Raw genomic sequence first — 12,212 nt, forward strand, 5'->3', positions numbered from 1 at the left:
CCTGCTTACTGATAGTCGCCATGTAAGCCTCAGAGAGGAACAACACACAAATCATCATCATATTGAAAAGACGCTTGACTACTTTTTTCTTTTTACAATTTTTTCTATAGGTGTTTACACAACACCTATACAGTATGTTTCCTGATGCTGTCAATATTAGAACATGCCGATTATCCACACACCAAGGGGAACGTTACAGAAACAGATCCAGAGGAGCTTTGCTCGAGAATAATTTCAAGTTACATCAGTGAATTAGTTGCCTTCACATGATGGTGTGCAGTAGACAGTGGTGAAATATGAAACGAGGAGAGTAAACCTAATACCTATCAATTCTACCAGGAGTCAAATTAATTATCACCTATAGTAAAATGCATAGTTCTTCTGACTTAAATCATGACCATGAAAGGACCGTATATAGTAAGGAATCATGGGGTAAACCACAATTTTTCATTCATCAATCTGAAAGCATTTTATCAGGAAAAGTGTCATTAGCTCAATGTGAGGCTGGGATAACCAAGGCACCGAACTGGGAAGTGCCTTGTCTGTTTTTTTACAGTAAGCTGATATCAGAACTGATACTGGAAACAGCCACATGTCCTGGAGACAGTTTCGATACTATCTCCCTTTAACGTGCCAGAGTAAGCTTGCTCTGTCTTCCATGGAGCGCTCGTGCTACAAGAAGCTGAAGGACACACCATACATAGACCCCAAACAAAAAGTTAGTTATGTGCTATTCATGATAATCTGTATTTGGTATATAAAACGTGTACCCATATAGAAAAATAAAATCTGTCATTAGCCACATATGCGAATGGAATGTTTTACATGGATTTAGGCAGAAAAATATCATTACATCATGGAAAAATGGTTCGCCACATATGCCGGAACAATGCTCTCTTCCAGTGAGAGGTAACATTAACATACAGTCATGAGGGATATCAACTGTTTTAAAATCACAGTGTAATTCGTAAGACTATATAGGATTTTTTTTCATCCATGCAATGGAGTTAACGGATCTGATGATTTCTGTGGGACACAGTTTGCTTTTTCGATGCATTTTATCTCCCACAAGTGAATTTTCATTTGCAGAAACCCACTGTTTGGAATCAATATGGTCAGGATACCAAGTCAAAGCTGCAGCATAATGATTGACAATATAACACAGTACACAGAATATGATTAAAATGAAGCAGTTACATATATACAAGGCAGTATATCTTGGAACAGTTTAGTAACAACAGTAAATGCAGACTGTAGTGAACAAGAAGTTATCCTGACAACCGAAACCTAGCATAACCCTGCATTTATAAAAGCATCTCTACAGAACAGAAGGTGTTATGATGAGGCATTTTATAGAAGCAACTTCAGCTGGAAATCACCCTAAGTGCAGCCTAAGGGCGAAAGGTTGAAACAAGGCTTGAGAAACATGAATACAGGTAAGTGAACACTAGGTAACTGCTTAAAAGCTCATTTTAAGGCAAATAAAAAGCTGATTGCTAGAAAGCAGTTATAAAAATGACCTCAGCTCTGTACAAATAAAAAGTTTTCTGACTCTCCGTGGGTTAGTTGCATTGGAGTGACAGTATGGACCATAATGAAATCTAATTCCAGTCCATTAACTTTGGCCTAGCTAAAGGCTTTGTGGTGTATTGGGACCTATACCAAGCAACAGCAAAGATGACCAGGGGCGGGGGTGTGTGTGTGTTTAGCTCTAGACTGCTAAAATAAACAAAAGGCATTTGCCAAACAGCTTCTACTGAATTTGCATCTTGGCTTGTACCTGGTCTTCAGGACTGACTCCAGGTACCTGGAACCTAGATGTACGGAAGACCCCCAACCTATGGAGCTCTCCACAGAAATGGGGCCTATTACTAGTATTACTTTCACAAACTTGAGGAAAATGTGCAAGGGTCCCTTAATTCTGTGAAGCTGTCTGATTCTCAGGCCAACCCTGTGCACTTTATGAAATAAGAATACTTTACAGGGGAGTGAGGGGGGAGGGAAGTACCACATCTATGTTACCTGGTGGTTGCTTCTCTTCTCCTTCAGTTGCCAAAGACAGCAACAGAAACATTTCATATCCTTTGAAGAAGATATCTGCCTGTCCTTGGGAGCCACTTCCTTGATCCCTTTAGCTATGTGAAGTAATTAGAGCAATATTGGTGCAGGAAGAAGCAGTGGATTCTCGACCAGGCAATGCCACACTATGGAGAATGTTATATTGCCTCTGGATCAAGAGATTTGAAGAGTCTTGCCGCTGCCAGGAGCTTGCTTATGTGTCTCTCCTCTGTGATGCCAGCTTCTTGAAGGCAAGTTTGTGACAGAGAAGGCACTTTGCTCAGTGTGTTGAATCCTGCTTCTGTGAGCAGTCTGGAATACATAGGTAGACCAATGGAAATCAGCCAGTCAGATACAGAGGTGATAAGTCCTGGGGATACAGGTTTTCGGCAAATTTCAGTGAGCCCTCCACTTGGAATCTAGACAATAAAGAAAAAAAAAAAGAAAACAACACTTATTGTTAAACATAACTTCTTGGTTTACAGCTAGTCTTCTTTTTTTTTCCTTCCAAACTGGTAGAATTTCATAGCAGATGTTTCAATTTCTCTCACGTCACATTTGCAGACTGGTGTGGGCTGAAAGGCTAAGATCACTTGGCACAAGAGCAACAGCAACAATTTTGGCAATGTAGATGCAGTGGGCAGTATCCAGCTGCTCGGGCAACTGTCATGTGCCATTCTGATTTAGTCTGAGATCAGTATAAAATACCCAGTGACAAGACTTTCCAGGGTGATCCATTTAATTTCTCAATAAGGCAAGAGAATACCAATTTTGCCTATTACCTCCCCAGATAGACCAAGTTCTTTTATAAGAAGCCATGAAAGCTTTTGATGGTTTCCCCCTCCCACTTTTGCTAAGGACGAGTGGACAATAGCATAGTTTAAGAAATGAAAAAGGAGCGTAAAACCTTTCAGATTTCAATACAGAAGCGTTTAATACACGCCACCCTTAGCGAGCAAGTCTCTGTTACCATTGCTTGCAGTCACCTTAGACTTTAACGACTATTACTCAGTCGAGACAGGGCTACCCGCTCTCCTTTCAACTAACTGTCCTCCTTCAAAAGAGGGGGAGGTACCTCCTGCCACTGTGGTACCTACATTGTACCTGTTGGATGAACACAGGAAGAGCTTTTGTACCAGGACTTCACAGGTACCTGCCTTTACCAGCAGTGAGTCCTTTTTAAAAGTCTGTTCATCAATAAGAAAATTGGGTTTGTGGAAATACTCACTGCCATGCGATGCTGCTTCCTCAACTGCTTTACCCGGATTTGGTCCATATTTGTAGCAACATCCTTTTCAGGCTGGTCTAAGTCTTCGGAGTACCTCTGTACCAAAGCCTCAGGAATGCCACAGCGACCATGCTGAATGTTCCCAGCCAGACAAAAAGGCAAGAGGACAGATGAAAGAAGTGTATCGATACAGACCAATCAATGCAAACATAAAAGAGAAATGCAGGATGGGAACAAGAAGGAGCTTTCTTCGAGATCCCATGAAAGCAAAAAAAGCAATCCCTAAAGGAAGAACTGGACCTTAAGACTCCTTCTTTCCCTAAAAGCTATCCCAATCACTATGCTATCAATTCAGATTTTCTTGGAAGCATAAAATCTAATCATGACTTCCTTTTTCAGCTCTAATTCCCCACACCAGCAGAGAAAGAGACATTTCCATGCCTAGTGCCACCAAGGTACTAGTGGTCTGAAAAGATGAAGGTTCAGAATAAGCCTCGGATTTCTCAGTCCCTGCCCCCCACAACACAAGAGTTACTTTAGCCATAAGGCCTGATAGTAACAACAGTTACAGAATGTCTAATGTCCCAATGATTTATGGTTTATCTAGGCTGGTCACTGACAAAAACACAACATATACGATAAATGAAAGACTGTTCCTTGCTTGGGATGCTAGTGGAATAAAACCGTTGAAACAATGTCCTCTCCACTTACCTTGTCAGAGTACGGTTCTTCAGTAAGATCAATGTCTTCAGACTGCAACTTGTTTTCTATTACCATTTCCAGATCCATTCCCCTGCTGCAAGAGACTTTCCTTGCTGAAGCAGGACCCAGCTTTATCACGTGCTGCTGAACACTAGCAGTCTCTGGGAGCTCCGACAGCCAGGGTGGCAGTGGGCTAGGAGGGGTACTGGGCTCCTGTTCAGAAGATATCCTATGGACAGGTACTCCATGACAATCAATGGGAGTGGATGAGCTGGTCTTTTTTACTGGCAAACACGGTGCTTCTAGACTTGAGTGGTTCCCACTTGCGGTCATGGGAGGATGATATAATCCATTAGAAAGGCGTTCTCGGCATTTTTTGGCAGGGACAGGTGGCGGCTGAGCAGGATTTTTTGGTTGCATTCTCCCCTCATTTGTGCCTTTTTGCTCAGCTTCTAGACCTCCCTTGAGGACTGGAGCATAATCAGCTCGCGCAAGGTCATGAAAGCCTTTACTTTTTATTTCCAGAGGCATCCTTGTTGCAAGATGCGTCACTAAGGCAGGCTGAGCTTCACAGTTTTTCAAGGGGAATGAAGCAGGCTTTCCACCTGCAGTCTCCATTACAGAGCAGTCCAATTCCTTAGCTCTTCCCTTCTGAGAACTAGCAGCTCCTTTACCCTGCTTAGGCATCAAGTCATCTACCATACAGCCGCCTCCATGAGACTGAAGCGGCAGGGCAGAGCCAGTTGCCTTTTTTGCTATATCCAGCGAATCCTGAGGAAAAGAACCTACTTTCTTGCTAGTGTCCTGTAGGTTTGTATTGGATTCTCCCTGGAGATCATCCAGCGAGTGGGATCTTGGCCATGGGTCTACCCCTTGGGGGCCATCCAGAGTTTCATAGCTCCGACAGACAGCAACCGGTAAACTTCTACGGTTCTTCAGACCCGTAACAGCTGGAGGTTTGACAGAGCACTTCAGAGCACGATGCGCACAACTCAAATGGCTTTCTTTTTCCCCTTGCTGTAGAGTTTCTATTGACTTGGTCAGTGGAAGTGTAGGATAATTTGATAGCTGGTTTCTGCTGAAGTCCTTAAAACTATGCTCACTTGCTGATTTTGAGGGCAGAAGACAGGTCCTTCGAGTTTTACCTAGAAGCAAATAAAACACAATCCATCGTTAAAAAAAAAACCAAATAACTCTGCAGTGTAAATAACGGATCACTTCTAAATGCCTTTGAAGCAAAATTATTTACTCTTTTTGTTAACTCTAAGCGTACAAAAACTTGATGCCATTATAAGCATATGAATATGTGAGCTTCAGCTTTATTAATGAAGAACTTTGCAATCATGTAAGAAAAATACGTTTAAAATGCTTAATATCCTTCCTGCTCCCCAATTTGCAGAGATAGGAGGTTTAGCTCATGTACACTTTTTTCAGTGTAGGAATATCCTACAGTTAGAAGTGATACCCTACATCTATTATATGAACTGGTTTGATTCCACACAGAAATAATTCAAAAGACCTACCATTTTTTCCTACTTTCCTAATTTGTTCAGGATATCAATAATTATGTTGACCTTCTAATGAAATTTACTAGATTGTTCACGAAAGCTTTTTTTAAAAAAAAAAAAAATCCTTTTTATTCATTTCAATTACAAAGTGTGCCAATAGTGTTATTTAATCTTTTAAATGAGCAGTAAACTATTTGCAATGGCAAACCAGAGAACAAAAAAGTGTTGGAAGACTGGTGTTGCACCAGTTCCTTTGTAAAGTTACTTTCAGGGACAGCAGTGTTTAATGGAAAAAGGTCTTACACTATGAAGTGGAGAAGTGTTTCAAAAGGGAGGTTGAAGTGTGACTAATCTTAGTGTTATTCTCATGTCATAGTGTTTTACTGAAGTGGAAAGTCAGAAATGTGGTGTTTTATTATAACCACTTAAGATGAGATGACATGAATCAATATGAACCACATGTTCTTTGTAAGCTTTATTTTATAAGTTTTATGAGATATGCACCACTGATTTTAAACAGTGAAGTCCATCAAATCTGCTTGACAGAAAAATTCTGATCAAAGGGACTGAGGTCATTAGAGTATTCATTAGTATGAAATACAAGGTCATTTCTTGAATACTGCATAGATCTTTTTAAATTTCTTTTTAACAAGACAGAAGTAAATTTGTCTCAAAGCAGACGACCTCTCAGAATGACAGCACATCCTGAACAGTTATTGTTTTCTGGGTGACAGAGATACTTACCCCCTTGTGTACAGTAAGCTTTCTAAAATCAGGATAGACAGACAGATAGATAGAGCTTGAAACTTCTTTTTCTCACAGAGAAAAAAACAAACCAAACAACAGATCAACAGATTAGGCTAAATGGTATCAGAAGTCTGTAATAATAAGCAATCAATAGCTGCCAATTAAAGTACCAGTTACTTTTAGAGCCTGAGAAGTTTGGCTAACTTCATTGGAACTAAGTGAATCTGGTGTACTTCCGAGAAATGGATGCTTTCTTCTCATACAGCCTGCCTTCAAAACTTTATCCTGAAAGAAGCTCAGTGCTGGGCTTTTGAATAATACACACTGCTCACTTTGAATATGAATGAAAGAACTTGCTTAACCTAAAAGAGAATTAGCTGTCTTTCTCTCTTTCTCTTTGCCTCCTTCTCTGCTCAAGGAGTTTAAAAAGCAAAGTATCCAGAAAACTAGCAAAGAAAATGGAGGTTACACTTAAAGAGAAATAAGGAAAACATTCTGCTCAAAAAAAGTTGGTTGTGTTTACTGGTATGCCAGCAAGGTTATTCTATCTAAATCCAAGGTGTGCCTACAAGGATAAATGCAAGCATACAGGAACTCCTTTATCAGAAGCTGTACGGTTCACAGTTCGACTCGAGCTAAATATTGCTATTTCCCCAAAATGCTAATAAAACACATCACATGTTAAATTGGCTCCCTTGCTTCTACCTTGAGTTCAGATAGCTCAGAGAAGCAGCAGAAAGATTTCTCTGCCTGCACCTTTCCATGGAGCTAGGCCACCGCCTTCTGAAAATAACTTACAACCACATTAAAAAGACATGTGTAAGAAATGTTACATTCATTTTTTAGTGCCTTCAGGCACTAATGTCAATATGTAATGAGCATGGGAAGGAGTGTTCTCTTTTCATTATTCATATTTGTGAGCACGTGTCTGACTTGTGCAGTAATTCACCATATTGTCTGGGGCTTGCTGTCACAGCTCACGTAACAAAATCCATGTGCCTTCTTTTCAATCTGAAATATTGATCAGGGGTTATACTGGTTTTAGGAAGGCACACTCAGGAACCTCAACACTGAAAGAAAAGTTGTGAGAAATGCTACTAGTGTGCAATATAAGCTCTTACTGAGGCCATAAGGGTATCTAGTAAACAATATTTCATTTTTTAGAAATGGGATATGTCTGTGTAAAGCCAGTAGCCTGGGAATGGGAAAAAGAAGAAATGGGGAACAGGAAAAGGAAGAAGAAAAAAATGAGAAAAATAAGAAAATTTTTTGGAGAGTCAAATCAAAACTTTAGTTCATTGCAGCCCTGTTTTGCATAAAAATACAAATGTGAAGAGGAGAGAATTCAAAAGATTTTGTCTATAAAATATATAACCAAACATGCAATCTTTAAGCTCTCTGCTTCAAAATGGTTTAAAAAAAAGTGCTGGGTTTGATGTTACTGTTTTGTACAAAGGACAGGGGTTCAGAATGTAATTGCTCTTATGTAGATATAAGTCAAGAGCAATAGCAGGAGGGCAGCTGTGATCTCTCTTTTTCTAGCTATTCCTTCCCTCCCCCCGACTGCCATGTGTAATTTCATTATGCTTCTGAGACACTAAGAGAGGAAGATAATATTTCCTGAAAACAGACTTTTAAATATGTTTTTAAGTTGTTTTCATAAAGCAGAGTGCTATATGAACAATGTCCACAAATGTAACATTCCCTCCCTATCTCAGAAAAACAAATAATGAAAAAACCTCCAAGGGTTAAAGTATATAGCTAGTAAGGTTTAAAACACATTTCTAATGTTAGCATTTTTTTATAATAATTCATTCTTATGATTCCTTGGTACAGGTAAGCAGTTTAATGCCTTTCATAGTGCTGTCAACCACAGTAGCATCTCTGATTTAAATGTGTGCAGAAGGGCACAGGTGTCTGGGTAAAAACTAAGATAACAAAGGTGGTCCTTCCACAAAATGAATGGAAAATTTATACTGTTTCAAGATTCATTTCAAGCTACAGGCTTCAACTCTTTTGTTTAATGTCATGGTGCAGTTTTTGTTAGACAATGCATTTTCCACCTCATGATATTTCTTGTTATTAGAATACAGAGAAGGAACTTTTCAATTCCCTGTCATCATCTGCCTCAGAAGAAAGGAGATAATCTTGGGGTATATTTCCAGAAGTACCAGAGCTACAGCAAGAATTTTTCAGTGTTTCTCTTCGTACTTTTTTCTGTATGGAAGATCACCTTCAGAAATTTAAGTACTTGAATCCAGACACAGAATGCATTCAGTGGCCCGTCCAGATCCCAGATTTTAACAACTTCATTTTGGCATTGCTTTCAGTGGCTATATTTTGCGTGCATTTCAAACAGCTCTGTTGACACAACAATGATGATGACAGGGTAGACAATCCTAGCCTCATTGCTGTTTTTACTGATTACAAACCAGCAGAAATGCACATTATGTTATGCAATGAGGCCACCTGTTCTGTTGCTTCCTTTTCTGACTAATTAGCACTGAACGCTTAAGTGGTTAGGATGTCCACTTGGCACTGTGGAAATCTCAGCTTCAGTTTCTGAACAAGTCAGAGAACACCCTTATCCCACCTGATAAAGCCATGGTTTGTCTGCCTCTTCAGCTCTGCGCATTGCATGTGCAATTCTGATCTCTTCACATCCCTTCTCTCCTTAAAAAAACTATACAGCACAAGAAGAAAAGGTTCAAAGAAGCCAGGCGTGATCAGGGACACGAATGACCTATAAGGAATAATTATCAGGCCTTCCCAGACTAGAAAGAGATTATTTGGGAAGGAGTATGACAGAAGTCTATACATAGACACTGCTAGGTATGGAGGTTCTAAGGAAGACCAGGGATGTTCATCAAGAGAAACAGTTTCAGGAAAATGGACAAGTGCCAGGAAACAGTACCCAATTTTTAAGTCCTTAAGTCCTTAAATGACTCATTCCCCAAGAGTACCCTGGGAAGCATCCAATATGCTTGCTCTGTTCCTATACTGTTCTCTAGCTATCTGCTTTTGTCCAGTCCTGTGAGAACTGGATTTCCAATATGGTTTCCAAATGTGTCTCAGACAGACGATGCCTGCACACAAAACAAGCCCAATAGCCGCACCGTTGTCAGAAGTCTAAAGGAGAGCTTGCTCACTCTGCCTTGTTTCAAACCAAGGACTGGACTATATGGACTAATGGATCATGAATGGTTGCTTTCTGCTCTTATGTTCTTCCTGTCTAACACTGAGTAAGTCACAAACTGTATGTTCCGTGTTCTCTGTAAATTGGAATAAAATCAGAATGCTGCTGCTAAGTACACTGTGGATGCCTATGAGAATACCCAAATATTTCCGCAGTAGGACCCAGAGAAGTACCTATAAAAGATACACCTGTATCACTGCCATACTACACGGCAAAGCATTTTCTAGCCAAAATGTAAGAGCAGCTCTGAAATCTTGAACTGATGCCAAAAAGCCCAATATCAGCCCAAAACAGGACACTATACTAGTCATCAAAATATTATGTATAACCATTCCCCAGAAAATCTGAAGACCAATTTCTTCTTGGAATGCATTTCCCCTTTATGAAGAGCAGTTTATTACTGCCAATCTGCACATTGCAATGTTTATACTAGACAAATGATCATCCTTATTTTAACAGATGCAAATCCCATGTATTTTGAAAAAATATGCATATAAACAACTATGGTCCATGAACTTTGCAAAGAAGGTGGAGCACATTTCAGATTAACCAGCCTTGACAAAATCTCTGAATGAATCCCATGCCAAATGTTCTTTTCATAACGGTTTTCAAAGCAAGCACTAAATGCATTCGTGAGCAAAAATGACGCAGAAATGCAGCAAGCCATAAATGAAAAGCAATATAAAAATCATCCGTGGTATTTCACATTCTGCAAAACTCAGATAGAAATATTAGTTTAAATGTAATAGTAAGTATCTAAGCAGACAGGCAATGACAATTGCTTTCTAAAGGTTTTATTATATTGTTAAAATAAGGAAAATGTACAGGCAGCAATTTAACTTCAGTGCTACAGCTATCATTATGATGGCACTTAGAGATAAAAAGCAAAGAAAATTGTCACATATGCCATATATTTAGCTATGATTATATTCCAGCATGCCTACTGTATGGGGATTCATATTCAAGAAAAAAATTGTCCCTGCTTTCAGGAATTTAGTATATTGCTGATTTCAGGCCTTCAGCTTCAAAGCAAATTGCAATTTTCTTCAATAAATGGTTATTTCTGAGTGGCAGACTGACAGAAAATGCACATACTCAGAGAGAGATCTTTAGCTCATATTTTAAATTGGAAAAACGGCCACTACAAGGGGCATACGGTATATTAGGTCTGTTCTTGGTTTCCTGTTTATACTGGATTCTACTGATGAAACCAGGCAGTCTGAGGCCAGGCTAGGGCTCAAATGCTTGGAGTGGTAAGTCCAAAATCAAACCAATTTTATCCATTTTAGTATTTCATCCCTCATGACAAGTTTACACCACCCCTCAAGTAAAGCACGCTCAGTCAGCACAACAACCTGATTTCTTCAGAACAGAGAGAGTAATCTCTATTATCATCTGTCTTGGTAATTTTTCAGTGCATCACCTTTCACTGATGCAGGACAAGGTAATAGGAATTGATATCACAAGCATTTTTTCCCCATAGTTTATTTCCTTGCCAACTTCTCAATTAATTTAACTTGCTAGTGTTCATACACTAAAAAGTCTTGTATCTCTGCAGTTGGCTTCCAATCAGAGGAGAATGCAACATGCAACCTAAGCAAACACAATAATATGGCCTAAAACAGAGAACATTTTTTCTAAACAGTTTTTGTCTGGGTTTACAAGAAATACTCCTAATCTCAGAGTAATTCAGCAACTTCTCCATTGCCAGTGGTCCCTTAGACACGGGCTGTCAGACTGTCAGTAGTGCAAGCCTCATGAGGCGCAGTTGCATAATAATATGACGGAGTGGAGAAGGCAGGGAACAGTGGTGAGAGTGCCTGTTGCCTTTAGGATCACAAAAGAAAGAAGGTTTGTGAAATGTGATCTGTTTCCTACCAATGCAAATAAATAAATTAGAAACAGTAGCAAAGAAAACCAATGGCTCAAGCCAAGAGTCAGTCAGAGCAAATGAGAAAGTATGAAGCAGCTTGTGTTAGCTAGGAACAGGAGTAGAAAGTATATGAAGTCATCTACTGAAAAAAGGCTGCAGGGATTATAAGGCTCATTGCTGTCACCATTACCATTTTCCAGGTTTTCACTGCTTTCGTAGCAGCCAGAATCCCGAGGAGAGCATCCAGTTAGGCCTTGGCCTTCAATGAGAAGTTTCTCCTGAGATCCTGACTGGTCGCTGTTACCTAGAGGATGCAAGAATACAATGAAAAACAGGTAAGCAGAAAATCCAGCTAAACTTAACCTTCCAACACCATTATCTTCCCTGTTGTATTAATTGTATTGGATAACTGTTTTAGAAAAGAGTGACCATTAGCAACAGCCATCACAAATGCTGGGAAGACTCATGCTGTTTGGTAAAGGATTAACCAACAGCCTCAGCAGAAGTGTGAGGGAGCAGTATCGTATATAATGAAAGAAGAATGGACCGTTTGTGCACCTCAGCTGCCTTGGGGCCAAGTCCTGCAACTTACAACCATGGAAATTTATGTAAAATGATGGTCTCAAAGTTCTTTTTAAGACTTAAAAAAACCCCAACACCAAAAACAGAAACAAAAAAGCACTGAAAAGAACCAAATCAAGTAAAAAAGAATAAAATCCTAACCATGACCTACTTCCTAGAAGGGACCAAGAGGAAGGATCAGGAAGGGGTCTGGCAAAGTTAGATACTGTCCCCTAACGAAGGGGGAAGGGACAGGGGAGTAACTAGTGGTAAAAATTCCTTCCTTCCTTGGTCTGTGCAAAGAGCCAACACTCAAGTGTGGTCCATCCAGGCTGCATA

At 39.8% G+C, this 12,212-nt stretch overlaps 1 protein-coding gene across 8 annotated transcripts in view; it reads right to left on the minus strand.

Annotated features, from left to right (window-relative positions):
• Positions 1 to 721: 721 nt before the first annotated feature.
• The window catches only part of SASH1 (SAM and SH3 domain containing 1), a 558,854-nt gene continuing 547,363 nt past the window's right edge, over positions 722 to 12,212 (minus strand). For all 8 annotated transcript variants that reach the window (XM_054820868.1, XM_054820870.1, XM_054820869.1 and 5 more), the window contains 4 exons: positions 11,503 to 11,616; positions 3,998 to 5,133; positions 3,287 to 3,418; positions 722 to 2,477 (listed from right to left, as the gene is read on the minus strand). In XM_054820868.1, coding sequence (XP_054676843.1) covers positions 2,217 to 2,477; positions 3,287 to 3,418; positions 3,998 to 5,133; positions 11,503 to 11,616 — 1,643 coding nt within the window. In that variant the 3' untranslated portion in view covers positions 722 to 2,216. The remainder of the gene's footprint in view (positions 2,478 to 3,286; positions 3,419 to 3,997; positions 5,134 to 11,502; positions 11,617 to 12,212) is intronic.

The sequence above is a fragment of the Grus americana genome, chromosome 3 (genome assembly GCF_028858705.1).
Source record: "Grus americana isolate bGruAme1 chromosome 3, bGruAme1.mat, whole genome shotgun sequence".
Taxonomy (NCBI): Eukaryota; Metazoa; Chordata; class Aves; order Gruiformes; family Gruidae; genus Grus; species Grus americana.